This window comes from Aquarana catesbeiana, linkage group LG12 (genome assembly GCF_042186555.1).
Source record: "Aquarana catesbeiana isolate 2022-GZ linkage group LG12, ASM4218655v1, whole genome shotgun sequence".
NCBI lineage: Eukaryota > Metazoa > Chordata > Amphibia > Anura > Ranidae > Aquarana > Aquarana catesbeiana.
Window position 1 is genome coordinate 7240021 of NC_133335.1, and position 21091 is coordinate 7261111.

The 21091-nt window shown below is 46.0% G+C and overlaps 1 protein-coding gene across 1 annotated transcript in view; it reads right to left on the reverse strand.

The window, feature by feature from the left end:
• The window catches only part of NCOA3 (nuclear receptor coactivator 3), a gene marked incomplete in the record, with an annotated part of 153296 nt that overhangs the window by 32991 nt on the left and 99214 nt on the right, over positions 1-21091 (reverse strand). The window contains 6 exon segments of the mRNA XM_073607197.1: positions 1692-1925; positions 2186-2374; positions 10901-11036; positions 14973-15856; positions 18331-19127; positions 20150-20297. Coding sequence (XP_073463298.1) covers positions 1692-1925; positions 2186-2374; positions 10901-11036; positions 14973-15856; positions 18331-19127; positions 20150-20297 — 2388 coding nt within the window.

Genomic DNA, 21091 nt, shown 5'->3' on the forward strand with positions numbered 1-21091 from the left:
CGAGGCCTGGTGGCAAAGTCCAAAAAAAAATCTATGCCCTAGCAGAGTGGGCTTTAACGGGAAAATGAGGAATTTCAGAGGCCTGCACAATAACCTGTAGAAACCACTTGGAGATAGCGGATCAGGAAGCTGGAGAACCCTTTTTCAGGCCTTCTTGAATGACAAGACCCCGTTATAAATTAAAAGGCGAACGAAGGTTCGCAGTCCAAGGACCACGGCCATGGAACACTCTACCCGCGGACATCCGCTCGGAGGAAAACCATCTGGCCTTCAGGAAGAAGCTCAAGACCCATCTCTTCTGAAGACCCAGATGGACACTGGCTGCAAAAGCGCCCTGAGGTGATTTAGTTTGCATATGTAGCGCTATACAAGTTCTTCCTTCACAAAAAGGCAATCGGTCTCACAAGGAGCTTGGATATTGGAAATACTTGACGTCTCTCCAGTTAACCAACCAGTGCAGGTTTTCCCCAGTACATTTAAGTTTACTGGTCTTCCCTCTATGATTTACTGGTCTTCTCTCTATGATGGTCCTGCAGTCCGCAGTGACAACCCAACTTTAAAGACCTTCTGGAATGACAAAAAGGAAGTCAGTCTCACATGGAGCTCCACAGAAAAGACTGATACTGGGATTGTAGTTGCCAAATCGGATTCTGTAATTTTGTCAACTTCTTCTAGGCAGGAAAACCGTCTGTGAAGCCTGAAGATCCCGGCTCCTGCACCCTGAAGCCAATTGTAGAAACGGCTCGGGGTGTCGACATCCCTGGACAGGTAAGCGTCCTTATATTAAAAGTCAACTTATCTGTCCATGGATCCAGTGATGTCGGCACCCTGAGCCGTTTCTTCAATGGGCTTCGGGTGCAGGCGCCGGTATCTTCAAGCTTCACAGGCGGTTTTCCTGCCTAGAAGAAGTCGATGAAATGACATAATCCGTTTTTGCAACTACAATCCCAGTATAGGTCTTTCCTGTGGAGCTCCATGTGAGACCGACTTCCTTTTTTGGCATTCCAGAAGGTTTTAAAAGTTGGGTTGTCACTGCGGACTGCAGGACCATCATAGAGAGAAGACCAGTAAATGTACATCATAGAGAGAAGACCAGTAAATGTACATCATAGAGAGAAGACCAGTTAATGTACATCATAGAGAGAAGACCCGTAAATGTACATCATAGAGAGAAGACCAGTAAATGTACATCATAGAGAGAAGACCAGTTAATGTACTGGAAAAACCTGCACTGGTTGAATAACTTGATAACTCTAAGGAATTCTGGAGCTCCTCTTTAATGTACTGGGAAAACATGCACTCATTGGCTAACTGGAGAGATGTCAAGGATTTCAAATATCCATCTTGAAAAAAGAAAAAGTAGAAAAAAAAAAAAAAAAGAAGCAGAAGGGAAAGAACATTCATTTACCGAAGGACACTAAGCAAAACTGAATAGTGCGAGGTGGGAGGGGCTATATACTTAAGAGGGATGGCCTTCCGTTTTATGTGTTCCTTTCTCCTGTAGGTGGCAGAATAACCCTAAGTTTCCTATTATCATGAGCTAGGTCCTTCAATGGACAATAGAGAAACAAACATTACTGCCTTCAGATGTTCAGTATATGAAGACAAAAATCCTTGTTTGATGGAATATCAAGGAGCCCCCTCCCCCCCACACACACACACACAAAGCCTTTAACATTTCAGACACATACTCATGGCCATCATCTGCTGTGGCAGCCCCGGCCGGTTCCCTGGCATGCTGTTGGATCTTCCTGGATGTCCCGGCATACTTGCGCTCATAGCAGGTCTCGGCATGGCGGCATTATATTCCGGTCCTTGTCTCCCTCCCGGCCCTGTGCTGGAGGGCTCCATCTGGTTCACCGCAGAGTTCTGCAAGGCCCACTCTCCGCCCGGGTGCTGGCTCATCCCTCTGTTGGCTCCATTCCCTACAAGGGACCAGAAATACAGCAATAGACGGTCATTATAGGACAAGGAAGGTTTCAAGCACACCATCTTCAGAAAAACACACAACAATCTCCATACAGGAATCAATGACGGTACCTGCGCTGCCACCCTAGTGTCAGTTTATGTGAAAAGCATCTGAATCAGAGGCTACAAACCAAGATAGAGAAAAACACAAACTCCAGATAATTACACATTATGGGAGGACAGAAAAGATCGGACAAAGCGAAGAGAGAGCCCGTACCCAGCATCACATAGCTATCCTGGCCGTCCATCATCCTCGGACTTCCCATCATGCCCTGCTTTGCCATCACTGGAAAATTAACAATGTTCCGGACCGGAGGGGTGGAGTTACCCTGCATAGTGCTGTCCAATGACATGGCTCGATTAAAGGGCGGCCGATTCACCTGAACATTCTGAGGGCTCCTCATACCTGGAAAAGTATAGAAGATTATTTTACAGAAGGCAACGGGACGTCCGAAATAACACTGGACAAAAGATGGCTGACATTTAACCACTTCCGGCACATAGGAGGTCATATGACGTGCTTAGGCTGAAGTGGAGATATCTGGATAACCATATCTGGATGATGGTTGCATGAGGGCCTGGGAGGCCTGAAGAGAAGTCATGACGTCACTTCCAGCACTGGCAGATGTAAACACTGACGGTTTTTTTTTCCTAGCATGTAGAGATCGATGTTTTTCTTTTTTATCCCATGCTTTCCAGGGTAGAGGAGATATCTGGGGTCTCATTGACCCCAGATCTCCCCATAAAGAGGACCTGTTTCTAATACAAGGGATGTTTACATTTCTCGAAAGTAGAATTAAAAGTGATAAAAAAAAAAAATGTACCCGCTTGCCGACCGTATACTGTATATATACGGCGGCAAGGCGGCGCCTCTGCGAAGGATCACGTACATGTGCATGTTCATGTACATGTTCCTGCGCTTCCAGGCCTGGGGTGCACACGAGCGCCGCCGGCGACCTGCTCCCGCTGTGACTGGACACGGGGTCCGTGGGGAACCCGCAGGTCATTCGGTACAAGGGCAGAACGGCAGTATTCCTATGTAAACAAGGCAGATTGCCGTTCTGCGAGAAGGGAAGGCATAGATCCTGTGTTTCTGCAATGCAGGAACACAGATCTCTACCTTTCCATAGTAAAAGCACCTCCCCTCACACAGTTAGTGAGCACTCCCTAGGAACACATTTAACCACTTTGATTGCTCCTGATGTTAACCCCCTTCCCAACCAGTGTCATTAGTACAGTGACAGTGAATATTTTTAGCACCGATCACACTGTATTGGTGTCATTGGTCCCCAAAAAATGTCACTTAGTGTCCCAGTTTTCCACCGCAATGTCGAAGTCCCGCTATAAGTCGCTGATCACCGCCATTACTATTAAAAAAAAAAATGTAAAGATTTCATAAATCTACTCCATAGTTTATAGATGCTATAACTTTTGCACAAACTAATCAATATACGTTTATCGTGATTTTTTTTTTTTTTACCAAAAATATGTAGCAGAATACATATTGGCCTAAATAGATGAAGAAATTAGATTTTTTAAATTACGTTTTATAGCAGAAAGTAAAAAATATTGTTTTTTTTTTTAACCACTTGAGCCCCGGACCATTATGCTGCCTAAGGACCAGAGGTCTTTTTCCAATTTGGCACTGCGTCGCTTTAACTGCTAATTGCGCGGTCATGCAATGCTGTACCCAAACGAAATTTGCGTCCTTTTCTTCCCACAAATAGAGCTTTCTTTTGATGGTATTTGATCACTTCTGCAGTTTTTATTTTTTGCGCTATAAACGGAAAAAGACCGAAAATTTTGAAAAAAAATGATATTTTCTACTTTTTGTTATAAAAAAAATCCAATAAACTCAATTTTAGTCATACATTTAGGCCAAAATGTATTCGGCCACATGTCTTTGGTAAAAAAAATGTCAATAAGCGTATATTTATTGGTTTGCGCAAAAGTTATAGCGTCTACAAACTAGGGTACATTTTCTGGAATTTACACAGCTTTTAGTTTATGACTGCCTATGTCATTTCTTGAGGTGCTAAAATGGCAGGGCAGTACAAAACCCCCCCAAATGACCCAATTTTGGAAAGTAGACACCCCAAGGAAATTGCTGATAGGCATGTTGAACCCATTGAATATTTATTTTTTTTGTCCCAAGTGATTGAATAATGACAAAAAAAAAAAAAAAAAAAATAATATTTACAAAAAGTTGTCACTAAATGATATATTGCTCACACAAGCCATGGGCCTATGTGGAATTGCACCCCAAAATATATTCAGCTACTTCTCCTGAGTACGGGGATACCACATGTGTGGGACTTTTTGGGAGCCTAGCCGCGTATGGGACCCCGAAAACCAATCACCGCCTTCAGGATTTCTAAGGGTGTAACTTTTTGATTTCACTCTTCACTGCCTATCACAGTTTCGGAGGCCATGGAATGCCCAGGTGGCACAACCCCCCCCCAAATGACCCCATTTTGGAAAGTAGACACCCCAAGCTATTTGCTGAGAGGCATATTGAGTCCATGGAATATTTTATATTTTGACACAAGTTGCGGGAAAGTGACACTTTTTTTTTTTTTTTTTTTTTTTTGCACAAAGTTGTCACTAAATGATATATTGCTCACACAGGCCATGGGCCTATGTGGAATTGCACCCCAAAATACATTTAGCTGCTTCTCCTGAGTATAGGGATACCACATGTGTGGGACTTTTTGGGAGCCTAGCCGCGTACGGGGCCCCGAAAACCAATCACCGCCTTCAGCGTTTTTAAGGGCGTGAATTTTTGATTTTACTCTTCACTGCCTAACACCGTTTCGGAGGCCATGGAATGCCCAGGTGGCACAAAACCCCCCCAAATGACCCCATTTTGGAAAGTAGACACCCCAAGCTAATTGCTGAGAGGCATGGTGAGTATTTTGCAGCTCTCATTTGTTTATGAAAATGAAGAAAGACAAGAAAAAACTTTTTTTTTTTTTCTTTTTTCAAATTTCAAAACTTTGTGACAAAAAGTGAGGTCTGCAAAATACTCACTATACCTCTCAGCAAATAGCTTGGGGTGTCTACTTTCCAAAATGGGGTCATTTGGGGGGGTTTTGTGCCACCTGGGCATTCCATGGCCTCCGAAACTGTGATAGGCAGTGAAGAGTGAAATCAAAAATTCACGCCCTTAGAAAGCCTGAAGGCGGTGCTTGGTTTTCGGGGTCCCGTACACGGCTAGGCTCCCAAAAAGTCTCACACATGTGGTATCCCCGTACTCAGGAGAAGCAGCAGAATGTATTTTGGGGTGTAATTTCACATATTCCCATGGCATGTTTGAGCAATATATCATTTAGTGACAACTTTGTGCAAAAAAAAAAAAAAAAAAAAAAAAATTTGTCTCTTTCCCGCAACTTGTGTCGCAATATAAAATATTCCATGGACTCGACATGCCTCTCAGCAAATAGCTTGGGGTGTCTACTTTCCAAAATGGGGTCATTTGGGGGGGTTTTGAACTGTCCTGGCATTTTATGCACAACATTTAGAAGCTTATGTCACACATCACCCACTCTTCTAACCACTTGAAGACAAAGCCCTTTCTGACACTTATTTTTTACATGAAAAAGTTTTTTTTTTTTTGCAAGAAAATTACTTTGAACCCCCAAACATTATATATTTTTTTAAAGCAAATGCCCTACAGATTAAAATGGTGGGTGTTTCATTTTTTTTTTTCACACAGTATTTGCGCAGCGATTTTTCAAACGCATTTTTTGGGGAAAAAACACACTTTTTTAAATTTTAATGCACTAAAACACACTATATTGCCCAAATGTTTGATGAAATAAAAAAGATGATCTTAGACCGAGTACATGGATACCAAACATGACATGCTTTACAATTGCGCACAAACGTGCAGTGGCAACAAAATAAATACATTTTTAAAAGCCTTTAAAAGCCTTTACAGGTTACCACTTTAGATCTACAGAGGAGGTCTACTGCAAAAATTACTGCCCTCGATCTGACCTTCGCGGCGATACCTCACATGCATGGTGCAATTGCTGTTTACGTTTGACGACAGACCGCCGCTTGCGTTCGCCTTAGCGCAAGAGCAGGGGGCGACAGGGGTGCTTTTTTTTTTTTTTTCTTTATTATTTTTTTGCTTTTTTATCTTATTTTTAAACTGTTCCTTTCATTTTTTTTTTTTTTAAATCATTTTTATTGTTATCTCGGGGAATGTAAATATCCCCTATGATAGCAATAGGTAGTGACAGGTACTCTTTTTTTAAAAAATTGGGGTCTATTAGACCCTAGATCTCTCCTCTGCCCTCAAAGCATCTGACCACACCAAGATCGGTGTGATAAAATGCTTCCCCAATTTCCCAATGGCGCTATTTACATCCGGCGAAATCTAAGTCATAAAATGCTCGTAGCTTCCGGTTTCTTAGGCCATAGAGATGTTTGGAGCCACTCTTGTCTCTGATCAGCTCTATGGTCAGCTGGCTGAATCACCGGCTGCATTCTCAGGTTCCCTGTTGAGACAGGAGAGCCAGAGAAAAACACGGAAGACGGTGGGGGGGGCATTCCCTCCCACGGCTTGTAAAGGCAGTCTAGAGGCTAATTAGCCACTAGGATTGCTTTTACATGAAAGCCGACCGCTGGCTGAAAAGAATGATACCAAGATGATACCTAAACCTGCAGGCATCATTCTGGTATAACCACTCAAAGTTGTGAATGGCGTACCTGAAGACAAAAAAATGGTTAACAATAAAGCACAGTAAACAATAAAGTATAAATAATTACATACCTGAAAAACAAACATGATAAAACATAATAACAATAACAATAACAATAAAACACTGCAGAATAGAATACAGTAAAAAAAGAGCAGAACAATAGAGAGAGAGAATAGAGAGAGAGAACAATAAAACGACAACTATTTTTTTTTATTTTATATATATTTTTTTTTTTTTTTTACACTTTTTTTGTAACTAACTTTTATAACTGTAACGGTTCCAGGTTCGGGTCTCTCAAAATGCGATGGCATCTTGGGAGACCCTGTGAAAGTGTGTCCTAGTCTGTGCAATGCTGTACCCTACGCTAATACTCAACTAGTGAATGGTAGCGTTCAAAACATTCACCAATGCAAAGACCAGGATTGTCAGGACAGCAGGGACAATAATAGCGGGTGTCATGCCTATATCCGCGTTTGCTGCAGACACAACATCTTTTTGGGGGGGGTTCGTTGGGTAGGGGTACTCGGGAGCACATAAAAATGCCTCTCATGCAGCCGACTGCATTTCGTTGGGGGATGTGAATGGGGGAAGTACGGGCGCTGCAGAAGTGGTGGGTTCCCAATTAGGATTGGCGAATGCAGCAGGAAGGGCACTATGGGCACGACGGGCCTGTGTTTGTCTTTTTGGTGGCAGCGGGACACTACTTGTGCTTGCCACCTCACCAGCTTGAACTGCACTTATGGGACTCGCCACGTCACCAAGTGTTACTGCAGTGCTGGTTTGACTACGACCGGGGTGTACTAGGCCGCTGGTGCTTGCCAGTTCAATAAAAAGCTTCCAAAAAAACTGTTAGCGATCGCAGGGATCAGGCCTGACTCTGCGAACGCTGCAGTTATGCGTTTAGTGTTTTGTAAGTGACAGTGATCGATCGATACTGCACTTGGGTGGGCTGGACTGGGCCGGGCGGAGGGGCAAAACGCAGGTGCTAGCAGGTATCTGGGTTGATCCCGCTAACACTGCGTTTTTGGGAACCCTAAACTGCTGGGGACGCCAGTATAGATCTGATCTGATCGGATCAGATATTGATCCGTTCAGATACTATACCACTAAAGGAGGCGTATGCTGCGTGCGTGGGTGTTAGTGGTACTGGCGCTAACCTGACGCTGCCTGGGGCCGGTGCTTGCTAGTTCACCAAAATGCTACCAAAAAAACTGTTAGCGATCGCAGGGATCAGGCCTGACTCTGCGAACGCTGCAGTTATGCGTTTAGTGCCTTGTAAGTGTCAGTGATCGATCGATACTGCACTTGGGTGGGCTGGGCTGGGCCGGGCGGAGGGGCAAAACGCAGGTGCTAGCAGGTATCTGGGCTGATCCCGCTAACACTGCGTTTTTGGGAACCCTAAACTGCTGGGGACGCTAGTATAGATCTGATCGGATCAGATATTGATCCGATCAGATACTATACCACTAAGGGAGGTGTACGGTGCGTGCGTGGGTGTTAGTGGTACTGGCGCTAACCTGACGCTGCCTGGTGCTTGCTTGCCAGTTCACCAAAATGCTACCAAAAAAACTGTTAGCGATCGCAGGGATCAGGCCTGACTCTGCGAACGCTGCAGTTATGCGTTTAGTGTTTTGTAAGTGACAGTGATCGATCGATACTGCACTTGGGTGGGCTGGGCGGAGGGGCAAAACGCAGGTGCTAGCGGGTATCTGGGCTGATCCCGCTAACACTGTGTTTTTGGGAACCCTAAACTGCTGGGGACGCTAGTATAGATCTGATCAGATCAGATATTGATCCGATCAGATACTATACCACTAAGGGAGGCGCATGCTGCGTGCGTGGGTGTTAGCGGTACTGGCGCTAATCTGACGCTGCCTGGGGCGACGCATATCACCGCCGGGCGATCAGGGGGCTAAACCTTTATTAGGTAATAAACGGCGGGTGCCCTGACACTATAAAAAATAAACGAACTAACCTGCGTCACCCGTAACGGTTATACGGTGATCAGTGGTGAAAGGGTTAACTAGGGGGCAATCAAGGGGTTAAAACATTTATTAGGTAGTATATGGGGGTCCCTGTCACTATAAAACGCTGACGGCGAACCTAAATATTTACCTCACTAACTAGCGTCACCAGCGACACTAATACAGCGATCAGAAAAATGATCGCTTAGCGACACTGGTGACAGGGGGTGATCAAGGGGTTAAAACTTTATTAGGGGGGGTTAGGGGGGTACCCTAGACCTAAAGGGGGGTAATACTCACTGTCCCAACACTGTAACTGTCACAAACTGACACTATGCAGTAATCAGAAAAAAAAAAAAAAAAAAAAAAAAAAAAAAAAAACCTGCTGGTGTCAGTTTGTGACAGGGGGGGGGGTGATTGGGGGGGGATCGGGGGGCGATCGGGGGGGGGATCGGGGTGTTTTGTATGCCTGGCATGTTCTACTGTGTGTGTGTGTGTTGTGCACTCACATTGATGTCTTCTCCCCTCGGCGCTGGAACGGAAACTACCGAGCCGAGGGGAGATGACATCATTTCCTTTGCTGCTGTTTAGCATACAGCAGCAAAGGAGTGTTCCCATTGGCCGGCGGCGATCGCGAGGGGGGGCCACGAACGGATGGCCTCCCCCTCTTCTCGGATCGCCGGGGAACAGAACGGGACCGCTTCGGGCACCGGGGGGGGGTCCGATCGGACCCCCCACCCGCGAGAGGCAAATCACGTACATGTACGTGATTTTGCCTGCCCGTGCCGCCTTGCCGACGTAAATCGGCGTTAGGCGGTCCTTAAGTGGTTAATTTCAAAATCAGTCTTTTTTTTGTTTATAGCACAAAAAATAAAAAAATAAAAAACACAGAGGTGATCAAATACCACCAAAAGAAAGCTCTATTTGTGGGGGAGGGGACAGCAATTTTATTTGGGTACAACGTCGCACGACCGCGCAACTGTCGGTTAAAGTAACGCAGTGCCGTATCGCAAAAAATGTGCTGGTCATGAAGGGGGGGGGGGGGGTTAACCCTTCCAGAGCTGAAGTGGTTAAAGTGGATTAAATGCGTTTGACAAATATCGCATGACATAAACTGCAACGATTGCCATTTTATTCTCTAGGGCAGTGATGGCGAACCTTGGCACCCCAGATGTTTTGGAACTACATTTCCCATGATGCTCAACTACACTGCAGAGTGCATGAGCATCATGGGAAATGTAGTTCCAAAACATCTGGGGTGCCAAGGTTCAACATCACTGCTCTTGGGTCTCTGCTAAAAAAATATAATATAAAGAGCCATGACTTGTCCCCTTTATACTCCTATATATACACACACACACATGTATAGAGACATGACAGGTCCTCTTTATACTCCAATATACACGTATACAGACATGACAGGTCCTCTTTATACTCCTATATACATGTATAGAGACATGACAGGTCCTCTATATACTCCTATATACATGTATAGAGACATGACAGGTTCTATTTATATTCCTATATACATGTATAGATCCATGACTGGTCCTCTATATACTCCTATATACATGTATAGAGACATGACAGGTCCTCTATATACTCCTATATACATGTATAGAGACATGACAGGTCCTCTATATACTCCTATATACATGTATAGAGACATGACAGGTCCTCTATATACTCCTATATACATGTATAGAGACATGACAGGTCCTCTATATACTCCTATATACATGTATAGAGACATGACAGGTCCTCTATATACATGTATAGATCCCTGACAGGTTCTATTTATATTCCTATATACATGTATAGATCCATGACTGGTCCTCTTTATACTCCTATATACATGTATAGAGACATGACAGGCCCTCTATATACTCCTATATACATGTATAGAGACATGACAGGTCCTCTTTATACTCCTATATACATGTATAGAGACATGACAGATCCTCTATATACCCCTATTTTAATATTATATATATATATATATAAAATGTTTGGGGGTTCCAAGTAATTTTCTAGAAAGAACATGCAGATTTTTCCATGTAGGAGAGGAATGCCAGCATTGGTCGGGGCTGGAAGCGCTTAAACATTTTATAATAAAGAAGCGGATATGTCAGATGATCGATGGCAGACATGGATCCTGTGTGTTGGGCCCCTGGGGCCCTCGACTGTCAATATGACTGTTTTCAGTAGCCAAGTCACAGCAAGTAAATAGAAGATCAGAGAAGAGGGGGCGGTGCCTACCCATGGGGGGCGTGTCTGGGTACACCGGCGTTTTAGCTCTCATGTTTGCCGTACTGGAGCTCATGGGGTTGGTGTAGAAGTCTGAGCCTGCGAGGTCACCGAGGATTGCGTCCAAGTTGTCCAAGTCGCCGGTCACCTGAAAGAAAATGAAGAATGGTCTTTACTGGGAGGTTTTGGCTCTGATCACCGAGGATATATAATTGATATAATGTATACATGAAAGAGAAGATAGATCATTTCACTGAACGTTTGGATGACCACAAAAGTTTCGAGAAAGAAGGCCACTTATATTTGTAGGAATATTTTGGGGCTGATTTACTAAAACTGGAGAGTGGAAAATCTGGTGCAGTTCTGCATGTGGTAGCCAATCAGCTTCCGACTTCAGCTTGTTCTGTTAAGCTTTGACAATAAAACCTGGAAGCTGATTGGTTTCTATGCAGAGCTGCACCAGAGTTAGCACCCTCCTCCAGTTTCAGGAACTCAACCCCCAATGTGTACCCAACCGCACCGGCAAAGCAGGTCCTGGGTTTCCTTAACCTTCCCCTCCCGGCCTATAGGAGATGGAACGGTCAGGCGGTGGCTTTCCCATCTCGATTGAATGTCATATGACTACCTTTCAGATAGGACCGCTGGTGGGGGGGGCCGCGGGATCTGTCACCGGCTGTGACCAATGACTGATCAGTGTACCGACTTGCTGACGGTATCATGTGATCCAATCACCGAAGGTCACATGACGGTTGTTACACAATGGACGGCTCCCTTTCATGCCATCCATTGTGTACAATTGTGTTGCTAGCTGTGATTGGTTCAACTTGATCACATGGTACAAACAGGGCCAATCACAGCTCATCTGTACCATGTGATTAGCGTTGACCAATCACAGCTAAATCACAACAAAACAAACTGAATCAGTTTCATTCAGTAAAATGCTTGCTTATAGCAATGTAATTCACCGCTAGAAGAAAACAATGTGTGAAAAAATTTTTTTTTTACTATGGTAACAAAAACAAAAAAGATGGTACCTCTTGTTTATTTTTAATGTGATTTAATACATTTGATACTTTTATTATAATGGAAGACCATTTCTCTCTTGTTTCCTATTTGGGATCTTCGTGGCAACCTTAAAAGTCAATTTTCCTCTTTTTTCGCAAATCTTTTTGGATGTGGTGCCACGCTCTGCAGTATAGGTCTCAAACCTTCTATGCAAGAATGTTACTATGGTAACATTATATTGCTCTGGTCACAAAAAAAAAAAAAAAATCGTAAAAAAAAATAAAAATTAATAAAAAATGAAAAAGAAATAACATACTTTTTTTTGTACTGTCACCAGTGTCCCTGATAACCATTATACCAGTTATATGACGACTCTGTACTGCACTGGTGACAGTATGCAAGAAAAAAAAAAAAAAAAAAAAAATTGAGGGTTGTTTTTTTCTTTTTTATTATTATTTCTTAGTTTTCCAAAAAATTATGACAAAAAATTCCAACTTCAAAAAACTCACCATGCCTCTTACTAAATACCTTGGACGGTTTCCAAAAAGGGGTCATTTGGGGGGTATTTGTACTGGTCTGGCATATTTGGGCCATAAAGACATCAGGATATAATATATATATATTATATATATATCCCATAGTTTGTGGATTCTATAAACTTTCCTACAGACTAAATAATATACGTACACCGATTTAGGTTATTTTCACTAAAGTAGCAGGATACATTTTGGGCTAAATATAGGAAGAACAATTAATTATTTGCTAAATTTTATAAGCAAAATTAAGAAAAACTTTTTTTTTGGTCTTTTTTTTTTTTTTATTTAGCAAAAAAATAAAACCCCCAGTGGTGATTAAATACAGGCATACCCCACTTTTAAGTACATAATGGGGTTTATTTACTAAAGCTGGAAAGGGTAAAATCCGGCTCACTGCTGCATAGAAACCAACGAGCTTCTAACCCCAGCTTGTTCAATTAAGTTTTGGTAATAAAACCTGGAAGCGGATTGGTTTGTATGCAGAAGTGAGCCTGTTTTTGCACTTTCCAGCTTTAGTAAATAAACCCCATTGTGTACTTAAACGTGGGGTATGCCTGTACCACCAAAAGAAAGCTCCATTTGTGTGAACAAAATGATAAACATGTCATATGTGTACAGTGTTGTATGACCGCGCAATCGTCATTCAAAGTGCGACAGCGCTGAAAGCCGAAAATTGTCCTAGGCAGGAAAGGGGGGGGGGGTGTCCGGTACTGAAGGGGTTAAGTGATACCTGTACTAAGAAACATACATAGGGCCAACAATGCTGATATCAGCTACTGAAAATGCAAGATAGCCTGGCTGCCATACTGACCCAACAACCTAAAACCTCTTTGAAAGTAAATGAACTAGAACTAAATATGCAGGGTCAGTATTTCAACAGCAGCATCCTTATATTCTAGGTCAGTTTTTCACGGTATTGAAGCCAGAGACAGCCAGGCAAGTAGCATTTTCAGAAAGAGGTCAGTAATTGCCTGCAAGTGTCTCTCGGTTCAGGTATTTTTATTTTTTAAGTGGCAGTTTACCTATGAATAGAGAGTCACACCCACAAAAAAAAACACAACTATGTCAAAATTAGAGTTACCACCTCATCCCTTTAAACCCGAACACGTATTAATTACACGGGTTCTGTGGCTGATTAAGGTGGTAATTAAACTCACTTGGTGTCTTATCTGCATTAAATTAGCCTCAGAACCCGTGTAATTCAAAGGTGTTCGGGTTTAAAGGGATGGGGTGGCTACTCTAGTCAGAATGTGATGAAGAAGCTAAATATTCTGCACAAATCTCTACAGTAAATGAACACGCTTTGCATGCTCACAGCAGAGTGACAGTTTCTTTAAAGCCCACCCAGCCCAGTTATACCCCTGTATAAGCTCCATGTTTGATGGTGTCTGAGCTTACACAAGGCTATAGACTAGGACAGTGATGGCGAACCTTGGCACCCCAGATGTTTTGGAACTACATTTCCCATGATGCTCCACTACACTGCAGAGTGCCAGAGCATCATGGGAAATGTAGTTCCAAAACATCTGAAGTGCCAAGGTTCACCATCACTGGACTAGGACCTCCTACTCAGGTGACAGAGGCCAGGGCCTGGCTACTTAGCCCAAGAACTTCGTTCTAAGAGGAGGTCACATGCTCCCCCCAAATCCAGAAGCACGGGGTATTTTGCAGTGGCTCTAAGAGATAACAAAACATCAGGGTGGGAGCTTGCAGCACGGGTGACTTTATGTGGGTCTGGTTAGGAATTTGAAGAGACGAGGATGTCACATGCTCCCTCAAGGTCTTAGAGCCACCACCAAATACACAATGCTGAGCTTGGGGGAGCATGTGACCTCCTTGTCCCTTTAATTCCCTAACCAGACCCACATAAATTCTCCCTTGGTGAAACCTTAACCTTTGGTGGTGGCTCTAAGAGAATAACAGAGAGGCAGGGTTGGGAGCTTGCAGCAAAGGTAAGGTTTCAGCAAGGGTCAATTTATGTGGGTCTGGTTAGGGATTTGAAGGAACGAGGGAGGTCACATGCTCCCCCCAAGCCCAGCATTGGGTATTTGGTGGTGGCTCTAAGAGAATAACAAAGCTGCAGGGTGGGGAGCTCGCAGCAAAGAAAGGGTTGCAACAAGGGTCTAGTTATGTGGGTCTGGTTAGGGATTTGAAGAGATGAGGAGGTCGAATGCTCCCCCAAAACCCAGCATTGGGCATTTGGTGGTGGCTCTAAAAGAATATAAAAGCGGCAGGGTTGGGCGCTTGCAGCACGGGTGAGTTTATGTGGGTCTGTCTGGGATTTGAAGAGGAGGTTGAGGTTACATGATCCCCCAAATCCAGAAGCATGGGGTTATTTGCAGTGGCTCTACGATAATAAAGAGGCAGGGTGGGAAGCTTGCAGCAAGAGTGAGTTTATGTGGGTCTAGTCGGGGGTTTGAAGAGACGGTCACAATTTGCCCATTCAGAGTCTCTTTTTTTAAAAAAAAAAAAAAAAAAAAAAAAAAAAAAGGACCTTATGAGGGGATAACACTAGCATGAAAAATGGTGATTTTAATGGTTACCTCCTCAGGGGGCTCACTCTTTATCTTAATATCCTTGTCCTGGCTGGATGTGGAAACAGAGGAACTGCTGCACTGGCCCATTTTGCTGTCCATGGGTTCCACTTTGGGTTTAATGTCCTTATTGATCTGATCCTTGCCCTCGTCCTTGTCCAGCAGGTATCGCAGAAGTGCATTGTTCTCCTTCTTCTTAGGGCTCATCTGTTCCTGCTTTACCGTTGGCTCCGCGCAGGGGGCGGAGCTGACCGACTCCTGGAAACTGTCCTTGCCGGTGGCTTCGGCAGTGATCTTGGCGACCTCGGCGGGGGAATTGCCGTTCTGTAACAACTTGTGAAGGATACGGTGCTTCTCCTGCAGCATGGAGCCGTGCAGATTTGACGTGGAGCTCACGCCGGTGGAAGTAGAGGATGACACGCTGGAGGGGCTGGTGACGTTGCTGGAGGAATCTTTGCAGCCAGAGTCCATGGAAGAGTTGGTCATGGTGCTGTGACCACGTTCCTCGGTAGGACACGTCAACAACTGCAGGAGCTTCTTGTGGCCTTTGCTTTCTACTTGTGCCCGCTGGCTATCGGGGCCTTCAACAATGTTTTCCTTACTGTCCTTCTCCCCCAGGTGCTCCCTCCCGCTGGACTGACAGACAGAGCTCTCCACTTGTCCCTGTTCACAAAACATCCCCGCCGGACTCTTACACTCCGAGGGCATTTTAGATTGCTGTGCCATGTTCATATTAGGGGCATTCTCTGCTTTCTGACCCGGCGAGGACAAGGATGACAAAAGAGAACTGCCAACTCCTTCGCTGATTGCGTGAAGGGCACTGAGCGAGCTACTCGAAAAACTCCCTCCTCCTCCTCCTGCGTTTCCAGATGACCCCATCGGAGAGTTCATTCCTGTAGGACAATACAGAACCATAATGAGAAAAGTAAACATTCTAGGCCAAGATAAACCAGTTCATGTGCAACCAAAACGCATTGATCAGTAAGGTTCTTCATGACATAAAGCCAGTTCTACATACATAGGTTCGTTTGTGTGACGGCTTATGGACATTCATCTATTTGCAAATTCTTAGCAAGCAGTACAAATACTTTAAAAAAAAGCCATCACTGACCTCTGTATCTGCAGGCAGCATGGAGTAATTCATCCTCAAAAGATTTATTCTCTGTCAATGGTTTTGCTCCCCCTCTACCAGCCTCAACTTGGGAGGCTGCCAGCCTTCTAAACTGAGCCGGTACATAGAAAGAGCAGAGAGCAAAGACCTGATTTGAACGACTTCACGCATTTTTAGGGGGCCGGAAATGCCTCCTTTTTCTCAAGCTAGCTAGGGGGTAAGGTAGGAGGAGCTAGGAGGGGATTTCCTGTTGATAGTGCCTGCCTCTCCCTGGTGGTTCTGTTAACTGTGCTACCGCCAAGATGCAGCCCTAATGAATGAGGAGTGTGGTTGGCCTCCGAAAACGCGTTGACTCTATTCTGCTATGAATCAATTTTTCAGATTAAATTACCTTGGACTCTTGGATGTCCGTTTGGCGTTCTCATTGCATTTTATGTGTGGATTATGAACACTGGGTCCTTTAACATTTTTTCTGAGGGTGGGGTCCCCGTTTTGTGGAGGGTTCCCGGACCAGAGCCAGTGCGCCCAATGACAATTTAAAGTGATCCTTAAGAAAATTTGAACCCAGTGCCCTGTTTTTTCCCATCATAGGAAGAGTCCAGGGCACAGAAAAACATAGCTGCTACCATACTGAACGTCAGGTGAGTGGCCTACATAACACAACAGTCAAGCTAGAATGTTGCATCTTGGGTACGAAAGAATTTATATGCATGTTGTGGGCAGGTTGCAGGTTAAGCATACAGAAACCAAACCCTGGGAAAGCCTTTGATTGCATGCGACGGCCCGGGGGAGAGGGAGAGAAGCGACGGCCCGGGGGAGAGGGAGAGAAGCGACGGCCCGGGGGAGAGGGAGAGAAGCGACGGCCCGGGGGAGAGGGAGAGAAGCGACGGCCCGGGGGAGAGGGAGAGAAGCGACGGCCCGGGGGAGAGGGAGAGAAGCGACGGCCCGGGGGAGAGGGAGAGAAGCGACGGCCCGGGGGAGAGGGAGAGAAGCGACGGCCCGGGGGAGAGGGAGAGAAGCGACGGCCCGGGGGAGAGGGAGAGAAGCGACGGCCCGGGGGAGAGGGAGAGAAGCGACGGCCCGGGGGAGAGGGAGAGAAGCGACGGCCCGGGGGAGAGGGAGAGAAGCGACGGCCCGGGGGAGAGGGAGAGAAGCGACGGCCCGGGGGAGAGGGAGAGAAGCGACGGCCCGGGGGAGAGGGAGAGAAGCGACGGCCCGGGGGAGAGGGACAGAAGCGACGGCCCGGGGGAGAGGGAGAGAAGCGACGGCCCGGGGGAGAGGGAGAGAAGCGACGGCCCGGGGGAGAGGGAGAGAAGCGACGGCCCGGGGGAGAGGGAGAGAAGCGGCGGCCCGGGGGAGAGGGAGAGAAGCGGCGGCCCGGGGGAGAGGGAGAGAAGCGGCGGCCCGGGGGAGAGGGAGAGAAGCGGCGGCCCGGGGGGAGAGGGAGAGAAGCGGCGGCCCGGGGGAGAGGGAGAGAAGCGGCGGCCCGGGGGAGAGGGAGAGAAGCGACGGCCCGGGGGAGAGGGAGAGAAGCGACGGCCCGGGGGAGAGGGAGAGAAGCGACGGCCCGGGGGAGAGGGAGAGAAGCGACGGCCCGGGGGAGAGGGAGAGAAGCGACGGCCCGAGGGAGAGGGAGAGAAGCGACGGCCCGGGGGAGAGGGAGAGAAGCGACGGCCCGGGGGAGAGGGAGAGAAGCGGCGGCCCGGGGGAGAGGGAGAGAAGCGGCGGCCCGGGGGAGAGGGAGAGAAGCGGCGGCCCGGGGGAGAGGGAGAGAAGCGGCGGCCCGGGGGGAGAGGGAGAGAAGCGGCGGCCCGGGGGAGAGGGAGAGAAGCGGCGGCCCGGGGGAGAGGGAGAGAAGCGGCGGCCCGGGGGAGAGGGAGAGAAGCGGCGGTTCCGGGGGAGAGGGAGAGAAGCGGCGGTTCCGGGGGAGAGGGAGAGAAGCGGCGGTTCCGGGGAGAGGGAGAGAAGCGGCGGTTCGGGGGGAGGGAGAGAAGCGGCGGCTCGGGGGAGAGGGAGGGACAAGTGAGTGTCTGTTTATTACTGATACTTTTGTAGCTGCTGACTTTTAATAAAAACACAAAAAAGACTAGAGCTCCTCTTTAATCTAACAAAACACAATTGTGATCATTGGGCTCTGCTTCTCCCAATTTAGAAAACCACTTTTGGTTGCAGAGTTACTAAATATATACATGTTTCTCTTGCAAGAGGAATTGTACCTAAAGAAAGATAAACATTGTCCGAAGTTGAAGACCATACCTGGAATGGGGGAGAACTGGCTGGAACCCATCTTGGGGCTCCCTCTATTCCGGGGAGACACCATCAGACCAGGCTGGCTGCTGCTCATGCTGGGGCTGCCGTGCGGCGGACTGCCCATGGTGATGCCATAGTTGTTGTTGTTCTGATACGGCGATTGCTGCATTCCCTGAGCCTGGGGCGATGGACCCATGTTGCCGGTGGAGCCGTATCTCATGCCGGACATTTGCCCCATGTTGTTGGGCTCTCCCATGCCGTAGTTCCTGTTCTGTGGCGGCATGGCCTGTGCAGGTGAGACATTCATGGCATTGGCGGAATTAGGATTCTGAGGCAGAGGCGGGCGCACACCTTGTGACATGGGGCCTTGAGACATAGGTCCTTGGGACATGGGGCCTTGGGACATGGGGCCCTGGGACATGGGGCCTTGAGACATGGGGCCTTGAGACATGGGGCCTTGAGACATGGGGCCTTGGGACATGGGGCCCTGAGACATGGGGCCTTGAGACATGGGGCCCTGAGACATGGGGCCCTGAGACATGGGGCCTTGAGACATGGGGCCTTGAGACATAGGTCCTTGAGACATAGGTCCTTGAGACATGGGGCCTTGAGACATGGGGCCTTGAGACATAGGTCCTTGAGACATGGGGCGTGGAGACATAGGGCCTTGAGACATGGGGCCTCCTTGAGACATAAGTCCTTGAGACATGGGGCCTTGAGACATGGGGCCTTGAGACATAGGGCCTTGAGACATGGGGCCTTGAGACATTGGATTTGGATTGGGTCGGTAGCCATTTTGCTCTCTGAAATATGCAACACAAAAGATTCTGGTCAGTTATCAAGCATAGCTACAAAAAACTGTTAACCTAACACTCACACCCAACACTAAACTTAGCCCAACCTCTAATAGCCTTAACCTATGAAAATCCAGTCTTGCCTAACTGCAAACACTGCCTGCACCCAAGCCCCATAACAACAATACTAAATGTTTCATTATTATCTGACAATAATGCCTGAGCTGGAGCTTCCCCCATCCTGGGTGCGCCTTCCCAGTCTGAGCGGATGACAGATGATTGTACCTGGTCAGTGCCAGCACCATGTGATCGCTGTGACCAATCTCATGACAGTTGTACACAATGAATGGTCTTCATTCATAGCCATTCATTGTGTACTATTGTGTTGATCTCAGCGATTGGTCTCAGTGAGACATGGTACAGACAGCGCCAGTCTCATTGCATCTGTACCATGTGATAGCTGTAACCAATCACAGTGATCACATGACAGTTGTACACAATGAATGGCTTTCATTCATAGCCATTGTGTATGAGTGTGTTGATCTCTGTGATTGATCTCAGTGATCACATGGTACAAACAGCGCCAGTCAAAGTGTATGTGTACCATGTGATAGCTGTGGCCAATCACAGCTTTACAATAGCTGTATGCCATTGATAGCTGTATGCTAATAATGGATGCCATTCATAAAAATATGATCATCACAGTTATAAAGCGATTATAGTGTGTAAAAGAAAAAATAATCCTGATAACTTCCCCAGAGTAGTAGTGTCATTTTTAATAATATTCAATTACAATAGGACTTGTGTCACAATAGTATACGCTATATTGTTTTGGTGTTTTTTGTTTTTTTTCCGCAAAAGTGGAGCTACCCTTTAATTATGGTGTATGCAACAAAAAGGAAACAACTGAGAACTAAGTACAGGAGACTTTACCACTGGAGTCCCTCAAAGACAAAACTGACTATGAAACACATTGCCCGCCATCAATATTTTCAGGGTCACAATAGGTAGAGAACTATTCTTGCACATACCGTTGTAGGAAGTGAGTAGAGACAAAGCCATGAGGATCGTTGGTGACGGGGTTGCGGAATAACTTGCTTTTGGTCTGTGCCGTTACCATAGTGCCATCCGCCAAAGAGAACCTGTACAGCGGTGTCTCCGAGTGACCGTGGACGTACGCTGCAAAAGACAGGACAAAGCTCAACCTTCAGACAGCACTCCCAGCATGCACTGCACTACTACTCCCCAACCAATAGGAGCCAGGGGATCGTGCACAAGTCATTTCTTCATACATGTGGCTAAACCTGTAGTACACTGCAGCTTACTAGTAGGGATGCAACAAAATTTCGGCCACCGAAAATTACCATCCAAAAACAGGATTAATCGGCTTTTTGCCAATAGAAAAAAAAAAAAAAAGGTGACGATAATGGCCGCTGAAAAACGCACACGGTTTTACCACACTTATGGTAAGTTTATCATAGGTCATGTGACTCAAAATAAAGTTCTTGCTGCGTTTTCAATAGATTTTAATGGGGAGGTGCTTTTTTTTTTTTTTTTTTTTAAAAACTGGCCAAATATGCAGCAAGCAGAATATTTAACACCACAACGGACCAGTGTGAAGACATACAAAGAATTTAAAGGAATGCATTTTTCTTGAGCTTTTTTTTTTATTTTTAACGCAAAAGCACTTCAAAAACTGCGCAGCGTGAAAGCAACCGAAAAGGTCCAAAAAATTTCATAATCATTTAAATTCATGATATTAATTAAAAAGTTGAATAGAATACAATTATATATATATTTATCTATTTTTTTAAATAGTAAATTTTGGCAGCTGCAGCGACTCTCCTGTTGAAGATGCATAGATCAGAAGGATCAGCGTCGCTCTCCCGGAACTACAGCCCTCAGATAAATAATCAAGCTAAGCCCAGGAGGTGTCATGTATCTTGCTGGAACCTAACTCGTAGGGGTTCATT